We start from the raw sequence: 21,653 nt of genomic DNA, 5'->3' as shown, positions 1-21,653 counted from the left end.
GGGACACCTCCAACGAATGTGCAGGTGAACTGCAAACCCTGCAAACCACCACGTTGCAGAGGAAAATCGATCCACTGTGGATCAGGCTGAATTGGAGACTCGTACTGAGGAGGCAGAAGTGTATGGGGTATACACATTCACCACGAAATGTCCACCAATAATGTTGAAAGTTAAACTGAACAGTATTCCAGTATGTATGGAACTGGACACGGGGTCAAGTCAGTCCATAATGAGTAAAAAGGCCTTCGACAGGCTGTGGGGCAAAAAGGCACACAGGTCCAAGCTCAGCCCCATTCACACCAAACTAAGGACTTACACCAAAGAACTAATCCCTGTAATTGGCAGTGCAGAAGTCAAAGTCTCCTATGATGGAGCAGTACACGAACTCCCGCTGTGGATTGTGCCAGGGGATAGCCCACGTTGTTTGGCAAAAGCTGGCTGGGAAAAATCCACTGCAACTGGGACGACATCCGAGCGCTTTCGTCCGTCGACGACGCCTCATGTATCCAGGTTCTGAGCAAGTTCCCATCATTTTTTTGAGCCAGGCATTGGAAGCTTCTCGGGGGCGAAAGTATAGATCCATTTGGTTCCTGGTGCGCGACCCATCCACCACAAGGCACGGGCGGTACCGTACATGATGCGTGAAAAAGTGGAAATTGAGCTGGACAGGCTGCAACGTAAAGGCATCATTGTGCCGGTGGAACTCAACGACTGGGCCAGTCCAATTGTCCCGGTACTTGAGGAGGACGGCACGGTTAGAATTTGTGGGGACTATAAAGCAATGATTAACTTTTTTTCGCTGCAGGACCAGTACCCGCTACCCAAAGCAGACGACCTATTCGTGACCCTGGCTGGAGGGAAGACATTCACCAAGCTGGACCTGACCTCGGCCTACTTGACGCAGGAGCTGGAGGAGTCTTCGAAAGACCTCACCTGCATCAACACACACATGTTTGGGATTCGGTCGGCCATGGCTATCTTCTAGCGGAACATGGACAGCCTGCTAAAGTCAATTCCTTGCACAGTGTTTTTCCAGGACGATATATTGGTTACAGGTCGGGACACCATGGAGCACTTGAAGAATCTGGAAGAGGTTCTGAGTCGGTTGGATTGCATGGTGCTGAGGTTGAAATACTCGAAGTGTGTTTTCCTGGCATAGGATGTTGAGTTCTTGGGAAGAAGAATCGCAGCAGACGGCATCAGACCCAAAGAGGCCAAGATGGAGACCATCAAGAACGCACTGCGACCACATAATGTGACAGAGCTGCGGTCATTCCTGGGACTCCTTAACTATTTTGGTAATTTCCTACCTGGGTTAAGCACCCTGCTAGACCCCCTACATGAGCTACTGCGCAAGGCAGCCGACTGGGCATGGGGGAATTCACAAGAAGCTGCCTTTAAGAAAGCCAGATATCTGTTGTTCAAACAAACTGCTTGTCCTGTATAACCCTTGTAAACAATTAGTGCTAGCTTGTGATGTGTAAGGGTCGGGTGCATGTTACAACAGGCTAATGAATCGGGGATTTTGCAACCGGTCGCTTATGCATCCAGGAGTTTGTCCAAGGCCGAAAGGGCCTACAGCATGATTGGAAAAGAGGCTCTGGCGTGCATCTTCGCGGTGAAAAAAATGCACCAGTACTTATTTGGCCTCAAGTTTGAGCTTGAAACTGATCACAAGCCGCTCATATCGCTGTTCTCTGAGAGCAAAGGGATTAATACTAATGCCTCTGCCCGCATCCAAAGATGGGCGCTACGCTGTCGGCATACAACTATGTAATCCGCCACAGACTGGGCACAGAGAACTGCGCAGATGCACTCAGTCAGCTGCCATTGCCCACCATCGGGGTAGAAATGGCACAGCCAGCGGACTTGCTCATGGTCATGGAAGAATTCGAGAACGAGAAGTCCCCCGCTATGGCCCGCCAGATCAAGACCTGAACCAGCCAGGATCCTTTACTGTCCTTGATTAAAAATTGTGTCCTCCATGGGAGCTGGTCCGGTGTCCCATTGGAGATACAGGAGGCAATTAAGCCATTCCACAGACGCAAAGACAAGTTGTCCCTGCAGGCGGACTGTCTATTGTGGGACAATCGCGTGGTCTTGCTCAAGAAAGGCAGGGATACGTTCATATGTGAATTGCAGAGCACCCATCTAGGCATTGTAACGATGAAAGCCATAGCCAGACCCTATGTATGGTGGCCCGGCATCAACTCAGAGTTAGAGTCATGCGTGCGCCAGTGCAACACTTGTTCTCAGCTGAGCAATGCACCCAGAGAGGCACTGCTAAGTTTGTGGTCGTGGCCCTCCAAACCGTGGTTGAGAATGCATGTACACTATGTGGGCCCATTTCTAGGCAAAATGTTTTTGGTTGTCGTGGACGCTTACTCAAAATGGATTGAATGTGCAATAATGTCTGTAAGCACATCCACGGCCACCACTGAAAGCCTACGAGCCATGTTTGCCACGCACGGCTTGCCTGATGTCCTAGTCAACGTCAATGGGCCGTGCTTCACCAGTGCTGAATTCAAGGAATTCATGACCCACAACCGGATCAAATACATCACATCTGTCCCGTTCAAGCCCACATCCAACGGCCAGGCAGAACAGGCAGTTCAGACCATCAAGCAAAGCTTGAAATGTGTGTCGGAAGGCTCCCTGCAGACCCGGCTGTCCCAAGTGCTGCTCAGCTACCGGTCCAGACCCCGCTCACTCACCGGGGTTCCCCCAGCCGAGCTACTCATGAAAAGGGTGCTTAAAACAAGGCTCTCTCTTGTCCACCCTGATCGTCATGATCACGTGGAGGGCAGGAGGCATCAACAAAGTATGTACCATTACCGCACAAATTTGTCACGCGATATTTAGATCAATGATCCTGTGTTTGTGCTCAATTATGGACATGGTCCCAAATGGCTCACTGGCATGGTCACAGCCAAAGAGTGGAGTAGGGTGTTTCAGGTCAAATTGGCCAATGGACATTTGCACTGAAAACATTTGGACCAAATCAAATTGTGGTTCACCAACAGCTACGAACAACCCGAAGAAGACACCACCAACTTTGACCCTCCAACACACACACAAGTGGCAACTGATATCATGGTTGACCACAAAGCCGAACTCATCATCCCCAGCAGCCCGGCAAGTGATGTTATGTATTTAACTCTTTGTAACCTGCATGACACCTGACAACCAGAGGGCCCACCTGTTGGAGTCCCAAGGGATCCCAGCATCCCTTGGGAGCACGGTATATAAGCAGGCCACCCACGAGGTACCTGCACTCTGGAGTCTTATTAAAGGAGCTAAGGTCATACTTGCTCATTGTACACAGTACTCAGTTTCATCCTTTATTATGAGTGTACCAGCCACCACTCCTGCTATTTAAAGGATCTTGTTCCTGGTATTTGAGATGGAATTGGGTAAAGGGCAGAGAGGCAAGTGGAGGTCCTGCCTGGCCACAATCCAGTGCCACAGCAGGATCGCTGGAATTTCTTGGTTATATCGTCCAACTATGAGCAACCCAATGGAGAATCCAATTCTCGTCTTAAAATTAATAAATCACTATCAACAAGGGAAAAACGCAAATCTTGTAAATTTTCAATTAATTTGGAATATGTAAGTTAAATATTTGCTACCTGTTCTCTAGTGCTAATGCTGTTTTAATGGGCTCGCTTCCTCTGTATCTGGAATCCATTTCTGTGAGGATATGGGGAGGAAGACTTGAATGCTTACATGGTTGGGAGTAGTGAAGGAGAATCCTTCTGCAAAAAAAATTAAAATGGACATAGCTGTCTAGTACAATTCTGGAAAGCTCTCTTGGGATAATGTAGGTTTCTCAAAGTCTGAAGGTAATCTTTCCCCAGCACTAATAAAAGCCAAGCTTCCACTGTGAGTGGAAGCTGTCTCTAACTTCTCTGAATGCTTCCATAAATGTTAAGGTTTTTAAAAGTATTTGTTTCAAGCAAGAGACTCAGCTTTTGTTAGCATGGGGCCAGGGCTTGGGCTAGTTAGGCTGAGGGTGCATTGTGGGCATCTTGTGAGGTTGTGGCTGGGGTGCTGGAGGCAGGGGAGGAGGGGGGGGGGGAAATCAGTCAGAACATGGAGTCCTGTCAAGGAAACTGTGTGTAGGCAGAGGTATTGGACCTATTGGGAATCCCTCCTCCACAGTTAGAAAAGGCCTAGAAATTGGCATCCTTAGGGCCTTCCGTTATTGCCTCCGGGGAGCGATAATGGCGTACTAACGATTTACTGACCATGCGCGGTGAGCTTATCGACTCACACTAACTTGGCCGGTAGGTTTGCTGCGGTGGTAACACGTTGCGCCATGATCTCCTGCAGCTGGAAAACATGATGTCATTATCGTGCGTCTCCCCTGGTAGCGCCCCAGACCCGAACTTTGGTTCCGCCCCCTGCACATCACCTGGCGACAACATCGACAGCTGCAGGAGGCAATGCTCGGGAGCTTCGGGGGCGATGTTAAAGGGGAGGTTGCCGAGGTAAGTAGGAAAATTTCTAAAATGCTTTTTTTCAATTTTTTTTAAATTCTCCTGGCCGCGATTGATCAGCCGGCACTCTGCTGGAGTGCATGGGGCTAATCAGGCCGGATCGCAGCTGCTGTCCGGGACCAGCTAACTGTTCCCAATGCAGAGCCATTGTGCAGCGCTGCACAACTACCGCACTGTCTGCGTTCTTTAGTGTTCCAGGAAGGAGGATTTAATGCTCCATTTCCTTCCTGGAGCGCTAACACTGAATTAATAAAATGCTAGGAATCATTAGCTCCTGCCACTAATTTTTCCAGCTTTCAAAAGTTAACGTCCCAATTGGGGCACTACCAAATTTCTTCTCCTATCCGCTATGAGCCTTGGAAATGCAGCTAAGAGATGTATTTGGAAGATGGTTATAAAATTAAGGTAGAGACTCTGGCCCCAAGTTTCGCCATAATTTGCTCCTGATTTTTAGGAGCAACTGGTGTAGAACGGAGTATCTTAGAAATCGGAATTCTCGCCATTTAGTTTGCTCCAGTTCTAGTCAGTTAGAACAGTTTCACTTTGGAACAGAATTTTTTTTTCAAAAGGGGGCGTGTCCGGCCACTTACGCCTGTTTTCAAAGTTTCGTCAGTGAAAACTTACTCCAAACTAACTTAGAATGGAGTAAGTGAAGATTTTTGTACGCTCGTAAAAACCTTGTCTACACTTTAGAAAATCAGGCGTAGGTTACAAATCAGGCGTAGGGAATGGGGGGGGGGTTTAAAGGGAAGTTTACAAACATTAAACACTTCAGTTTTACAAATAAAGAGCCATCATCAATAATAAATGATAAAAACATCAATAAATCAACCAATAAATCAATCAAAAAAAATTAATAAGAAATAATTTTTAAAAAAATCAATAAATAAAACATTTTCTACTTATCGACTGCAGCACCAGGAGCCCTCCAACAGCATGCTGGGATGCCCCCCCAGTGTGTCTCTGTCAGTGTCTCTATCTCTCTGTCTGTCTGTCTGTGTGTGTCTCTCATTCTCTGTCTGTCAGTGTCTGTGTTTCTGACAGAAGGGGGGGGGGGTAAGGAGAGGGGGGGGGAAAGGAGGGGGGGGCAGGAAAGGGGGGAAAGGAGAGTTGGGGGAAAGGGGGGCGAAAGGAGGGGGGAAAAGGAGATGGGGGGGTGAAAGGAGAAGGGGGAGGGAGGCTGAACGGGCCGGGCCCGAGACTTCGGGCAGGGCCCAAGACTTCGGGCGGGGCCCGTCCCCAGCACCAGATTTACAGTTAGGTGGCGTTGGGTCGGGTTGGGATTGCAGGTCGGGTCGGGGGGAGCGCGGGTCGGGGTCGGGGGGGTGGTGGGAGGGAGGTCGGTTCGGTTCGGGTCGGGGGAAGGGAGGGAGAGGGAGGTCAGATCGGGGGAGGGAGGTCAGGTTGTGTCCAGTCGGGGGGGGGGGAGTGGGGGAAGCGGGAGTCGGGTCGGGGGCGGGGAGCGGGGGAAGCGGGAGTCGGGTCAGTGTCGGGTCCGGTCCGGGGTGGGGGGGGGTGGTGGGGTGGGGGGGGAGCGGGAGTTGGGTCGGGGTCGGGTCCGGTCCGGGAGCGGGCGGGCGGGGGGGGGGGGAAAGCAGGAGTCGGGTCGGTGTCGGGGTCAGGGGTGGGGGGGGAAGCGGGAGTCGGGTCGGTGTCGGGTCCGGTCCAGAGGCAGGGGGCGGGAAGCGGGAGTCGAGTCGTGTCAGGAGGCAGCAGGAGCTGGCCGTGGGAGGAGCCTTATTCACGCAGCCCCAGTGAGGCCATTGGGCCAGGGCTAGGGGCTGCGTGCTTCGTCCCCTCCCACACAGTTTTGGGCGCCTGGAGCTACTGCACATACGCGCCCACTGTAGTGCGCATGCGCAGAGGTCCCGGCACTGTTTTCAACGTAGGGACCTGGCTCCGCCCCCTACAGCTCCTGCTGCGCTGTGCCGAGCTGCAAACGACCTGCAGGGAGCTGGAGAATCTGTAAGTTTTTTTTAGGCGCACTTTGGTGCGAAAAACGAGCATCCAGGTCGGGACTGCGCCGTTCTAGGCGCGGCTCGAAACTTGGGCCCATGACTGCCAGGTATGACAAGAATAGTATGGCGGAAGTAACACGACAGAAGGGAGTAATTAAGGATTGTTAAACAGGGATACACTAGAGTTTTTAACATATAACTAGGTTGTACTGCATCACTTTCATATTTCAAACTTCTTAATATTTCCACATATTTCTGTTACCCATGAATAGGGAGCCCAGCAACACAATGTGCAGCAACTTAGATTCAAATGGCAAATTATTAATGAAGAAATTATATGCACTGATATTTACAAAGATAGAACATTAGTTACTTTTTGGCTCTGTACACAAATGTTGTGCAAATAGATTTCTAAGTGATTGCGATCAGTACTGCTGCTCAGTACTTCACACTGGCAGTTATAACTAACTCTTATAAGTGTGCCTTTGTTGATGCTGAGAAGCATTGAAAAGAAAGAAAGAAAGAGTTTCCATTTTGGGCACAATCGGCGATCCGACTGCAAATTGTTATCAAAGCTGTGTTAGTTTTAAGGAGCGGTTTATTTGATCAAGTTTCCGTTCAAACTCATTTGAATATCGGCAAGTATAAATGGGACAAAACTGACTATAAAAAAGGCCTGTTAGAACCTCCAGGAGGCGCAAATGGGGCGCAAACCCCTTTTCGTCTCGGGGCGAGCGGCAGAAGCCTCTCACCCGGAATTACCCCTTCTTTGTGGGAGTGATAATGAGTTTGCGCCGTGCCTCACGTCATTGGCATGTGCGCCGACCCCTCAGTGCCCCGATTCCTTTGTGCCCCGCGGGGAAATTGCCCCAATTGCACGAAGCTGCCCTGGATGGGCCACCAGGGCGCCCCTTAAAGGGGAGGGCCGTAGCAATGTGGCAGTCATGTTTTTACGTCAGCCGACTTTTCAGTCGGCCCGACAATGGCGGTCGCTGGTTTGGCCAGGCCGCCATCATGTAGCTCAGTACCCCCTCTTGGGTGCTGGGCTGCTGGCCCGGCCGAAAGTGTCCATGGTGGCCACCAAAGCGACTCCAGAGCTCGCAGCGGCTCTACCCTTTATGAGAGATGGGGCATTGTGGTGCGTCAGTGCTACATGAAGCGACCATGTAGCGTGACATTATCAGTGCCGTGCCCTGAGCATCACGCCCTGCTACCACTCCGGCAGCATTCCTGATATGACGCAGAGGGCCTCAGACAGCGCTGTACGCCATTTTGGGGGCGCTATGGCCCAAATCAGCAAGAAGGGTGGTACTTCTGACCCGGGCGTAAAAAGGCCCGGGTCAGGAGGTTATCGCCCCGCAACAGTGGCGCGGGGCAATTTCCCCCGCAAATTATTCCATAACTTCGCGCAATTGGGCAGCTTTGTGGAACGTAATTTTAAAAAAGATTTTCATTAAAAAATATTCATTGACATATTTGAGTGGGATCTAGGTGCAACTTGATTAACACAGCTGAAAATGGGTTTATCACAAAAATATATTTAAAAGCTTTTAAAACACACCTATTTGCATCCTTAAGTCAAAAAAATACAGTTTAATTTTAAGAGCCTCCCTGAAGACGCACAAATGGGCGCAATGAGCAGAAACTCGCCATGGTGATTAATTCAATCTGAGGATGTGGCCAGTGTCGTGGGCGGGGCCATCTTCTAGCGTAATGTTTTTTAAACCAGCGCAAAAGATGGTGGAAACTCAATTTGTGCTGAACATAATTTGCTCTTGAAATTCCTCGATCTTTTGCGCTGGCTTGGACTATTTCGGGCGAATTGCATTAAAAAAAACCCAGCAGAAACTCCTGCCCAAGATCTATGCACTTGAGAGCTGGAACAGGACCAAGTTTAAAATAAGAGTGATACTATAAAGTAGCCCATGCAGTAAAAGCTAAAACATCCAATCTAGCCTTCTTTAACCACTGACTTAAAATGAAGACTATGATAACAAAAAATAATACCTTAGCTAAGTTCAGTAATTTCATGAATTCTTTCTGTGTACAGTTGTAAAACACTTTGTCCCATTGGCCATCCTCTTTACAAAGTCTTATTATTTTTCCAACACTATTTTTTCCACAGGCGGCACTGATTTCTGCATAAAAGCCAGCTTTTGTTTCATTCCAAATATTTTTATTTTTGCTGTCGGCCTTGCATGACTTGTCAGTCTCTGAACAAATGATTAAAAAGGAAAACAGACAGCAATGGGTAATCAATTAATGTTTTGGTTCCTTTCCACTGTATACCTTTACATAATTTCATTTATTTCCTCCCTTTATGCTTACCATAAATTGTATTGTATAAATTCTATTCCATAACTGAGAAGATAACTTTGGCCATGGTGAACTTTTTGTCATCTCCTTAAGCAGCATGCTCAATCCCACATCCTCCCACTATTTGTTACAGTACATATATATTACATACCATTAATATTCTAGCATATTTGCCATTCATTATAAGTAAAGAATGCTAACCTATTTAACATGTACCAAATTTAACATTTATATTTACATTATTCAAGTCTAAAATTACATCTATCTAAAGGAAAATTATGTTATTTACTTTTGAATAAAGAAAGAACTTGCATTATATAACATTTTTCATCGCCCCGTGACATCCCAAGCCAATGAAGTGCTTTTGAAGAGTAATTACTGTTGAAATATTGGAAAGCACCGTAACATGTTTCAAGCAGTTCCCAACAAAAGAATTACTGTTATGAGGTAGGCAAATCCAGTGGCCAATTTATGCACAGCAAGGTGCCACAAACAACAAAAAATAAATAACCATTTAGCATGTTTTTGGTGCAGGGAGGAATGTTAGCCAGGACACTGGGAGAACTCACTACTCTTCTTCAATTAGTGCTATGGGTTCTTTTATGCCCATTTAAACTAACAGACTGGGTTTTGATTTATCATCTCAACCAAAAGAGAGTAAGGCCACTTATATTGGCGCTCCAGCTGCTGCCATCTCAGGTAGGATCCTCTGGTGGCCACGAGAGTGCCGGCCTCTTTCAGGTAGGAGTCACTTGTAATATGCCCGTCAAGGTGCTATCTCGTACATAAGACCATGATTGTAATTTTGAGGTACAAGTGGGTGGCATGTGTGTTGTGCATGCTCTGTCCATTTGTATCAAGCAGTGACTGGCCTAAAAGGTAGTCCTTGAAGGGACCACTGGAGGCTGGTCAAAAACGGCCTAGGAAATGTCCAATTTTTTGGGGTAGAACTAGAAGGAGCAGGCATGCTTCTGTTACCTCCAACAATCTACCACTTCATCAATACTGCACTGAAGTGTCAGCCTAGACACAAATCCAGGACTGGGACATGAACCCTTCTGGTTCAGAAGTCAGTGCTACAAACTGAGCTAAGCTGGCTCTTATAAAATTGGCTGTCAAGTCATTGATCTTTTAAAGAAAACATATACCTTACCCACTCTAATTTTCATATGTGGTTTAAAAAATACAGTGAGTACAACATAGCTCGGCATAATTTCTCATGTTAAAAATGCAAAAATATACAAAACATGTCAATTTAATAATTAAGATAAAACTGCACAATGTAATCACGTTGAGTTGAAACTGTAATTCAATGTGCTAAGAAATTATAACAAAGGAAACAATGTGACTATTAATCATCTATTACAGACCCAAGCAGACGGATGATTAGCTAAGGTTTGAGAAATTGTGTCTTTCCCTTATCCCCAAAAGGGACTGTTCTCCACTCCCCCTCCCCAACCCCAGAGCATCAGCATCTAGAACATTTCACCGCCCTAATAAGAAGTTTGAAATAGAAGACCTGGGCAAACATGAAGACAGGATGTTCCTCAACTCTGGCAGCTGAACAGGAAAGGTTGAACTTCCTCAGGATCAGAGCACTTGACAATCCCCTACCAGATTCCATACACCACAAAGTGATATGGAAATTAAGAAGGTGCATGGGAGACATCCTGACACTAATTGAAGCCTCCCTGACAACAGGCTCCCTTGGGTGAGAATTTAAAAGACTCTGGAGACAAAGACTGATGATCTATGCCCATCTGGATTTCAAAGTGACCAACAGCCAGGAAGGAAGCAGACCAAAAAACCCTAGGTTAGACGAGGCATCGATGTAGCAGGAAAGACCACAAACTGTAGTAGACCTTCTCTGCAACAGATGGTCCAGCAAATCAATGAGTAGGACAGTTTTCTTTGCTCTTAGCACTATAAATTACATAAGGATCATTTTACTGGAGATAAAGGTTTTACTTACCATTTAGGACAGCAACCTCTATAATTCCAGATGTGCTTTGATTCATTAAATTTTTAAACATGCAATAATACTTAGTACTGTTTTCAAACTTGTTATTTATTGTATAATTCCAACACTTCTTTGACTCGTTTACATTTGAAAATCCATCTGAAACAAATATAATTAATATCTTGCAGTAGTGTATGATGTTGGTTCAAGCTTCCAATTCCCCCACGTGACGAGTTACCATGCTAAGCCTTCATATCAGGCAGCAAGTGGACATTAAGCATTTCCCACAAGGCTTCTTCGGCAGCACCTCCCAAACCCGCGACCTCTACCACCTAGAAGGACAAGGGCAGCAGGCGCATGGGAGCACCACCACCTCCAAGTTCCCCTCCAAGTCACACACCATCCTGACTTGGAAGTATATCACCATTCCTTCATCGTCGCTGGGTCAAAATCATGGAACTCCCTCCCTAACAGCACTGTGGGAGAACCTTCACCACAAGGACTGCAGTGTTTCAAGAAGGCGGCTCACCACCACCTTCTCGAGGGCAATTAGGGATGGGCAATAAATGCTGGCCTTGTCAGTGACACCCACAGCCCAGGAACAAATAAAAAATAAAAAAATGATGGCAAACAACATGAGAAGTTGCTGTTCTTACACATCTGTATCTAAGGTAGCAAGAGATATAGAGAGGCCTGGAAGGAGTTAACTGCATGCTTGCTCATCTGAGAAATGGAATGTGGTGGCTCAGTAACTAACCATAGCGAGAAAAATATTTTTGCACTTGATTTTCAATTTTTTGTAATGAGCTAGCAGATTTCCAATGACGTTGCCAGTGCTGAATCAGAAGATAGGCTGCATTATAATAAAAAGAGCACTATTCCATGTAACACACAATGAACGGTTGATTTCCCTCAGGTGTTAGTAATAGACACAAGAAATTGGCCTCAAAATCCCTAGGAGCCTGGAGTGCATTGCCATTATAAATCAGCTGGGGTGAAGAAAGATATGTGGCACTGGAAACACTGAGTTGCTGCCCAAAAGACCATTGGAGTTCAATTTTACTTCCCCAATCACTGGGAAATGTGATTGGGTCTGGCCCAACCTGGACAGTGGCGGCATAGTGCACACTCAGTGGTCCGGTTGATGATCCTGGGATGGACATCCAGGTGGGCTCCACACTGTCGAAGGTCAGGGAGATAAGCCTGGATGGACTCGGTTTGTATGAATGACCATGGCATGGGAATTCCTGATGTAGAATACCCTTGTCTCTGCAAGCAGACCAGCCCTCACTCCTCCCACTTCGTACACCGATGGCCATGTTTGGGGCGGGTTGGAAGCTTCAACCCAACTTTGGAATCCCAAAGTTAAGACTGGGACCAAGCATAACTGGGTCCTGGTCCAGCTTCTGGCTAAAATTACCGTGGATTTTCGAGACAATAAAGTTGGAAATACAAGGTAAATGGGCTAAACAAATGAAAATCTCACTCTGCCAACCAAATTCACACAATCAATCATTTAACAACCACTTTTTAAAGTACACCTTTGTCCACCATAGTACCTATTTGGAGTAAGAAGATTGTGAATCGCTGAAGACTTTTATGATTAAGATTTAGTGATTGCAAAATATAAGAATTTTAACATTTTCATTTAAGGTGAGAAATCAGAATATTACAGAGGTGTGATGTATTGTTATATTTTGACAGTAAAGAAAAGTTATGAAAAACATAAAATAGTATATTTGCACCTTGGCTTAAATTTCCTCCGAATTTTACAGTGTATTTTTCTCCATCATCCTTGATGCAACATTTAACTTCAACATTTAATCTCAAACCTGCTTTACTCAGTGTGAATTGTGATGGAAATGTTATAATCTCCTCAGGTAGAAGAAAAATGGTTGGATCTCCAGCGGCATTATGTATAATTACTCCATTTTTAAAGGCAAAACGACAATAATAGGTACCTGCACAATGCAATATAAAACAAAAAAACACATTCAGTAAAACTATGGAATGAATGATACATACTCATCAAGAACTTAGAATATGACGATCCTTCTTTGGGAATAACTTACTCTTTTCATTTTGTGATCCTCATGTAAGCTTGATAGTAACATGTAAATTCTGCTGATGTTGAAACTCAAATACTACACAATTGTGAAACAAATGTAGACTATAGGGCTTCAAAATTCAGCTTTGCAGCGCCTTTTTTTCGGACGCTAACAGGCCTCCTACGGCTCTAATATGGTAGGCAGAAGTGCGCACACATAACCAGCCAGAACATAAGAACATAAGAAATAGGAGCAGGAGTAGGCCATTTGGCCCCTCAAGCCTGCTCCTTAATGCAATAAGATCATGGCTGATCTGATCATGGACTCAGCTCCACTTCCCTGCCCGCTCCCCATAACCCTTTACTCCTTTATCGTTCAAAAATCTATCTATCTCCGCCTTAAATATATTCAATGACCCAGCCTCCACAGCTCTCTGGGGCAGAGAAATTCCATAGATTTACAACCCTCTGAGAGAAGAAATTTCTCCTTATTTCAGTTTTAAATGGGCAGCCCCTTATTCTATGTCCCCTAGTTTTAGTTTCCCCTATGAATGGAAATATCCTCTCTACATCCACCTTGTCGAGTCCTCTCATTATCTTATAAGTTTCAATAAGATCACCTCTCATTCTTCTGAACTCCAATGAGTATAGGTCCAACCTACTCAACCTATCCTCATAAGGCAACCCCCTCATCTCTGAATCAACCTAGTGAACCTTCTCTGAACAGCCTCCAATGCAAGTATATCCTTCCTTAAATACGGAGACCAAACTGTACGCAGTACTCCAGGTGTGGCCTCACCAATACCCTGTACAGTTGTAGCAGGACTTCTTTGCTTTTATACTCTATTCCCCCTTGCAATAAAGGCCAGCATTCCATTTGCCTTCCTGATTACTTGCTGTACCCGCATACTAACTTTTTGTGTTTCATGCATAAGGAACACCAGGTCTCTCTGTACTGCAGCACTTTGCAATTTTTCTCAATTTAAATTATAATTTGCTTTCCTATTTTTTCTACCAAAGTGGATAACCTCACATTTTTCCCACATTATACTCCAACTGCCAAATTTTTGCCCACTCACTTAGCTTGATTTTTGTGTCCTCCCTACCATCTTTGTATCATCAGCAAACTTGGCTACTTTACACTCGGTCCCTTCATCCAAGTCATTAATATAGATTGTAAATAGTTGAGGACCCAGCACCGATCCCTGCCACACCCCACTAGTCACTGTTTGCCAACCGGAAAATGACCCATTTATCCCCACTCTCTGTTTTCTGTTAGTTAGCCAATCCTCTATCCATGCTAATATTTTACCCCCAACCCCATGAGCTTTTATCTTGTGCAGTAACCCCTTATGTGACACCTCATCGAATGCCTTCTAGAAATCCAAATACACCACATCCACTGGTTCCCCCTTATCCACCCTGCTCATTACATCCTCAAAGAACTCCAGCAAATTTGTCAAACATGATTTCCCATTCATAAAACCATACTGACTCTGCTTGATTAAATCATGCTTTTCCAAATGTCTTGCTACTGCTTCCTTAATAATAGATTCCAGCATTTTCCCAACAACAGATGTTAGGCTAACTGGTCTATAGTTTCCTGCTTTTTTGTCTGCCTCCTTTTTTAGATAGGGTAACCAAGGCTGGGAACTCAACATCCAGGGGTATTCAATATTCAGGAAGGATAGACAGGAAGGAAAAGGAGGTGGGGTAGCGTTAATGGTTAAAGAGGAGGTTAAAGCAATAATAAGGAAGGACATTAGCTTGGATGATGTGGAATCCATATGGGTAAAGCTGCGAAACACCAAAGGGAAGAAAATGTTAGTGGGAGTTGTGTACAGACCACCAAACAGTAGTAGGGAGGTTGGAGATGGCATCAAACAGGAACTTAGGGACACGTGCAATAAGGATATAGCAGTTATCTTGAGTGACTTTAACCTACATATTGATTGCGCTAACCAAACTGGTAGGAATACTGTGGAGGAGGATTTCCTGGAGTGTATAAAGGATGGTTTTCTAGACCAATATGTCGAGGAACCAACTAGAGAGCATCCTAGACTGGGTCTTGTGTAACGAGAGAGGATTAATTAGCAATCTGGTTGTGCGTGGCCCCTTGGGGAAGAGTCACCATAATATGGTAGAATTCTTCATTAAGATGGAGAGTGACACAGTTAATTCAGAGACTAGGGTCCTGAACTTAAAGAAAGGAAACTTCGATGGTAAGAGGCGTGATTTGGCTAGGATCGACTGGCGAATGGTACTTAAAGGGTTGACGGTGGATAAGCAATGGCCTTCATTTAAAGATCACATGGATGAATTTCAACTATTGTACATCCCTGTCTGGCGTAAAAATAAAACGGAGAAGGTGGCTCAACTGTGGCGAACAAGGGAAATTAGGGATAGTGTTAAATCCAAGAAAGAGGCATATAAATTGGCCAGAAAAAGCTGCAAACCTGAGGAATGGGGAAAAATTTAGAATTCAGCAGAGGAAGACTAAGGGTTTAATTAGAAGGAGGAAAATAGAGTATGAGAGTAAGCTTGCAGAGAACATAAAAGCTGACTGTAAAAGCTTCTATAGATATGTGAAGAGAAAAAGATTAGTGAGGACTAATGTAGGTTCCTTGCAGTCACAATCAGGTGAATTCATAATGGGGAACAAGGAAATGGCAGACCAATTGAACAAATACTTTGGTTCTGTCTTCACTAAAGAAGCTATGAATAACCTCCCGAAAATACTAGGGGACCGAGGGTCGAGCGAGAAGGAGGAACTGAGGGAAATCCTTATTAGCCAGGAAATAGTGTTTGAGAAACTGATGGGACTGAAGGCCGATAAATCCCCAGGGCCTGATTGCCTGCATCCCAGAGTACTTAAGGAAGCGACCCTAGAAATAGTAGATGCATTGGTTGTCATTTTCCAAATTTCCAGTACCTATGGATTGGAGGGTAGCTAATGTAACCCAACTTTTTAAAAAGGAGGGAGAGAGAAAACGGGGAATTATAGACCGGCTAGCCTGACATCGGTGGTGGGGAAAGTGCTGGAATCAATTATTAAAGATGTAATAGCAGCGCATTTGGAAAGCAGTGACAGGATTGGTCCAAGTCAGCATGGATTTATGAAAGGGAAATCATGCTTGACAAATCTTCTAGTTTTTTGAGGAAGTAACAAGTAGAGTGGATAAGGGAGAACCAGTGGATGTGGTGTATTTGGACTTTCAAAAGGCTTTTGACAAGGTCCCACACAAGAGATTAATGTGCAAAATTAAGGCACATGGTATTGGGGGTAATGTATTGTTGTGGATAGAGAACTGGTTGGCAGACAGGAAGCAAAGTGTGGGAATAAACTGATCCTTTTCAGAATGGCAGGCAGTGATAGAGAAACATAGAAAATAGATGCAGGAGTAGGCCATTCGGCCCTTCGAGCCTGCACCACCATTCAATAAGATCATGGCTGATCATCACCTCAGTACCCCTTTCCTGCTTTCTCTCCATACCCCTTGGTCCCTGTAGCCATAAGGGCCATATCTAACTCCCTCTTGAATATATCCAACGAACTGGCATCAACAACTCTCTGCGGTAGGGAATTCCACAGGTTAACAACTTTCTGAGTGAAGAAGTTTCTCCTCATCTCGGTCCTAAATGGCTTACCCCTTATCCTTAGACTGTGTCCCCTGGTGTCCCCTGGTTCTGGACTTCCGCAACATCGGGAACATTCTTCCTGCATCTAACCTGTCCAGAATTTTATATGTTTCTATGAGATCCCCTCTCATCCTTCTAAACTCCAGTGAATACAGGGCCAATCAATCCAGTCTCTCCTCATATGTCAGTCCTGCCATCCCGGGAATCAGTCTGGTGAACCTTTGCTGCACTCCCTCAACAGCAAAAACGTGACTAGTGGGGTGCCGCAATGTTCAGTGCTGGGACCCCAGCTATTCACAATATACTTTAATGATTTGGACGAAGGAATTGAATGTAATGTCTCCAAGTTTGCAGATGATACTAAGCTGGGTGGCAATGTGAGCTGTGAGGAGGATGCTAAGAGGCTGCAGGGTGACTTGGACAGGTTAGGTGAGTGGGCAAATGCATGCAGTATAATGTGGATAAATGTGAGGTTATCCACTTTGTTGGCAAAAACAGGAAGGCAGATTATTATCTGAATGGTGATAGATTAGTGAAAGGAGAGGTGCAATGAGGCCTGGTTGTCATGGTACATCAGTCACTAAAGGTAGGCATGCAGGTACAGCAGGCAGTAAAGAAAGCAAATGGCATGTTGGCCTTCATAGCGAGAGGGTTTGAGTATAGGAGCAGGGAAGTCTTACTGCAGTTGTACAAGGCCTTGGTGAGACCACACCTTGAGTATTGTGTGCAGTTTTGGTCTCCTAATCTGAGGAAGGACATGCTTGCTATTGAGGGAGTTCAGCGAAGGTTCACCAGACTAATTCCCGGGATGGCAGGACTGACATATGAAGAAAGACTGGATCGGCTAGGCTTATACTGGAATTTAGAAGAATGAGAGGGGATCTCATAGAAACATATAAAATTATGACGGGACTGGACAGGTTAGATGCAGGAAGAATGTTCCCAATGTCGGGGAAGTCCAGAACCAGAGGTCACAGTCTAAGGATAAAGGGTAAGCCATTTAGGACTGAGATGAGTAGAAATTTTTTCACCCAGAGAGTGGTGAACCTGTGGAATTCTCTACCACAGAAAGTTGTTGAGTCCAGTTCGTTGGATATATTCAAGAGGGAGTTAGATGTGGCCCTTACGGCTAAGGGGATCAGGGGGTATGGAGAGAAGGCGGGAGTGGGGTACTGAAGTTGCATGATCAGCCATGATCATATTGAATGGCGGTGCAGGCTCGTAGGGCCGAATGGCCTGCTCCTGCACCTATTTTCTATGTTTCTATGTTACATTTGCGGTTTTCCAATCCGCTGGGACCACTCCAGAATCTAGAGAATTTTGGTAGATTACAACCAATGCATCCACTATCTCTGCAGCCACTTCTCTTAAGACTCTAGGATATAAGCCATCAGGTCCAGGGGACTTGCCCGCCTTTAGTCCCATTATTTTACCTAGTATACTTCATTAATGATAGTGATTGTATTAAGTTCCTCCCTTCCTATAGCCCCTTGATTATCCACTATTGGGATGTTTTTAGTGTCTTCTAATGTGAAGACTGATACAAAATATTTGTTAAATGTCTCTGCCATTTCCCTGTTTTCCATTATTAATTCCCCAGTCTCATCCTCCAGGGGACCAATATGTACTTTGGCCACTCTTTTCTTTTTAATGTACCTGTAGAAACTCTTACTATCTGTTTTTATATTTCGTGCTAGTTTATTTTCATAATCTATCTTCCCTCTCTTAATCATTTTTTTAGTCGTTCTCTGTTGGCTTTTAAAAATGTCCCAATCCTCTGGCCTCCCATTAGTCTTGGCAACATTGTATGCCTTTGTTTTCAATTTGATACCATCTCTTATTTACTTAGTTAGCCATGGATGGTTATTCCTTCTCTTACAGTCTTTCCTTCTCATTGGGATATATTTTTGTTGAGTTATGAAGTGTGCCGCCCACCATATTGGGAAAGGAGAAAAAATCATTGTGCACTGCCCACTCCTGAAACAGAAATTAGGCCATTTGCAACTTCAAATAAAACCTGTTTGAAGCCCTCACTTGTTTTTCCTCAAGAAAATCAAACCTTCCTGCTGTCTGTCATCAACAAGGTAAGTTTTAAAAACATACTTACTTTAATGTGGAGTTGAGTCGAACTGCTCACCCCCTCAATTGCCACCGTTCTCCCTGAACCCAGCCTCCGATTTGCACCCCCATCTTCCTATCTTCCTCCCGGCCTCTTATTTCCCCACCACTCCCGCCTGACCTCCTATCTCCCTCCCACAGCCTCCTATCACTCCTCCGATCTTATTCCCCTGGCCCTTTCAGTCAGAGAATGATTAAAAGGGTTAATCCTACCATGCTGAGAAATCCTAGACACAAATAAAAAAATCATACAAACTAGTATTACCAGATATTTCCAACTGGGACTCTCATGCTAACTTGAACTAAGCCAAAGTTACCAACATATTGCGTCTAATGCCACTCCTCCATTGCCCAGCTCAGTGGGATTTTCCTTGTTTGCTTCCATTCTTGCCTATTTAGTCATAGCCAAAACATATCCAGCATATGCCTTCTCTCCTCTTCCCTGTACCATTACCTCTGGAGACCTCCAAGGATCTTTCTTCGTTCTTCATCTCTATGCTGCCCTTTGGAAGAATCATCCAAAGATGTGGTGGTCAGATTCCATACGTACATTAACAAAACCCAGCTCTATCTCTTCACCATACTCTCGACCCTTCCACTGCCTTTGTGTTGTCCAATATTCTGTCCAGGATGAGCTGCAATTTCCTCCAGTTAGACATTGGGAAGACTGAAGTTAGCACCTTCAGCTCCTTTGCCACCAATTCTATCTCCCGTCACTATCTCAGGTTGAACTAGACCAGATTACTATTTGACCCTGAGCTAAGCTTCCGACCCCAGAGCCTCTCCAACACAAAGACCCCTGCCTCACTCTGTCTGCTGCTGAAACCCTTATCCATGGCTTTGTCACCTCCTGACTTGACTATTCCAATACTCTCCTGGCTGGCCTCCTATCCTCCACCCTCCATAAAGTTGAGTTCATCCCAAAGCCCATCTGCCCTTGTCCTATCCCACACTAAATCCCGCTCACTTATCAGTTCATGCTCTTCCCTAACCTTCTCTAGCTGTACAACTCTCTGACATTTTTGTGTTCCTCCAAGTCTAGCCTCTTGTGCATCCCTCACTCCTTTCATCCCACTATTGGTGGCCGTGCATTTAGCTGTCTAATCTCAATAGTTCGCAATTCCATCCTTAAACCTCTCCGCCTCTCCATCACCCTCTCCTGCTTTAAACCCTTGTTAAAATCCACCGCTGTTTGGGCATCCATCCTAACATCTCCTTCTTTGGCTCAGGATAACTTTTTTGTCTGATTACGCTTCTCTGAAACACTTTGAGATAGTTTCCTACATTAAAGGCATTACATAAATGCATGTTGTGTTTTAATGTGTTATAGTCCTTGGATTTATAATGTTAGTAACATTGAAAGGGTCTTGAACAACCCATGTATCAGAAACGGGAGGCAGGGGTGGGGAGGAGAAGAGAGCAAGAACAAGAGGAAAAGGGATGGCAAAAGGGCGGGAAGAATGAAGGGGAGGAAAAGGCGAAGGGAATGAAAAAAGTGCAAAGGGTGAAGAATTGAAAGTCATGGAGGAAGTAAAAAAGGAATGGTGCTCTGGGAACAAGAAGGGAGAAGCTGGGATGATCAGCAGCAGTTGTTTGTGGAGCTGCCCTGGGTGTCGCTACCTGGATCATGCTTGCACCCCAAAGAGGAAGAAGATTTTTTATATTCCAGCTTCCTTCCAGTGGATTGCTGGCAACCCCCTGGACACATCAGCATTTGCTGGACTTTCCAGCATCTTGGGACTGGTGGACAGCCTAGATTCACTCTGGCAAGGGACGCATCTTTATGGCACTTTTCCAAGAAGTTGGGTTGTACCTGAAACAATGGCCACGAATTTCTTTGGAACTGTTCCTGCCCTGCTGCCGTAACTTCACCAGTAGTGCGGTGGAAATCCTGCTTACTCAGTAGTTTTGTTTCTACTTAAGATTTCCAGAATATATATTTTATTTTGCTGTTACCTCATTTCTATTTACTACCTAGCTTTCTGAGTGTGAGAAGGAAATCTTGTTGACTTGTAAGAGTTTTCTACGAAGATTCAGAAACAATCTTAAAATGAACATCTTGCAAAAATGACAGACAAAATCTATTTGTTAAAACAAAATAGCATTCAGTGCCCAAAAGCTGCAACAGATGGAACAACGTATTGCATAGGATCTTGGAGATATCAATTGTATTTCAGTGGTGTGATTAATAAGAATATAAGAAATAGGAGCAGGAGTAGGACATACGGCCCCTTGAGCCTGCTCCGCCATTCAATAAGATCATGGCTGATCTGATCATGGACTCAGCTTCACTTTCCCACCCGCTCCCCATAACCTCTTATCCCCTTATCGTTTAAGAAACTGTCTACTTCTGTCTTAAATTTATTCAATATCCCAGCTTCCACAGCTCTCTGAGGCAGCGAATTCCACAGGTTAACAACCCTCTAAGAGAAGAAATGACTCCTCATCTCAGTTTTAAATGGGCGGCCCTTTATTCTAAGATTATGCCCTCAAGTTCTAGTCTCCCCCATCAGTGGAAACATCCTCTCTGCATCCAGCTTGTCAAGCCCCCTCATAATCTTATACATTTAATGATTTCTACATTGCTGTAATCTTATTGCAATTGGACTTACCTTTCCAAATCGAAGTTGCCTTTATTTTAAGTTTGGATTCAGATCGATGAGCATCTTGTTTATAGGTATAATGTCGTTTTGAAATGAGTGCTTCTTCAGCATCTTTAGTTGCTGTGATGAACCACAATACTTTTTCTAAAGATTCTTCAATGGTACATGTTATAGTTATAGGTTTGTTATAAAAAATCGTTGAAGGAGAGATTTTCATCTTCACAAATCCTAAAGGAAAGTTGTCACTTATATTACATAGGCAAACACAGCAGCCAATTTACACACAGTAAGGTCCCACACAAAACAAATGAATGAATGTCTAGATTATTTGTTTCTGGTGGTGTTGGTTGAGAGAGGAATGGTCACCAAGACACGGGAGATCTCCCTGCCTTGAGATTTTTACATCCACCTGAGCAGTTTAATGTCTCATCTGAAAACTGGAACCTCCAATAATGCTACAATCTGTAAGAAATGCATTGAAATTACAACCTAGATTGTGTGTCCAAATCCCAC

The 21,653-nt window shown here is 44.9% G+C and overlaps 1 protein-coding gene across 1 annotated transcript in view; it reads right to left on the bottom strand.

Moving 5' to 3' along the window:
- The window catches only part of LOC139266589 (adhesion G-protein coupled receptor F3-like), an 85,123-nt gene that overhangs the window by 25,910 nt on the left and 37,560 nt on the right, over positions 1 to 21,653 (bottom strand). Inside the window, exons 10-13 of the mRNA XM_070884185.1 lie at positions 21,150 to 21,368; positions 12,479 to 12,694; positions 10,746 to 10,892; positions 8,465 to 8,670 (exon numbers count right to left, since the gene is read on the bottom strand). Coding sequence (XP_070740286.1) covers positions 8,465 to 8,670; positions 10,746 to 10,892; positions 12,479 to 12,694; positions 21,150 to 21,368 — 788 coding nt within the window. The remainder of the gene's footprint in view (positions 1 to 8,464; positions 8,671 to 10,745; positions 10,893 to 12,478; positions 12,695 to 21,149; positions 21,369 to 21,653) is intronic.

The sequence above is a fragment of the Pristiophorus japonicus genome, chromosome 7 (assembly GCF_044704955.1).
Source record: "Pristiophorus japonicus isolate sPriJap1 chromosome 7, sPriJap1.hap1, whole genome shotgun sequence".
Lineage (NCBI taxonomy): Eukaryota > Metazoa > Chordata > Chondrichthyes > Pristiophoridae > Pristiophorus > Pristiophorus japonicus.
This window is presented reverse-complemented; position numbering and strand designations above follow the sequence as displayed.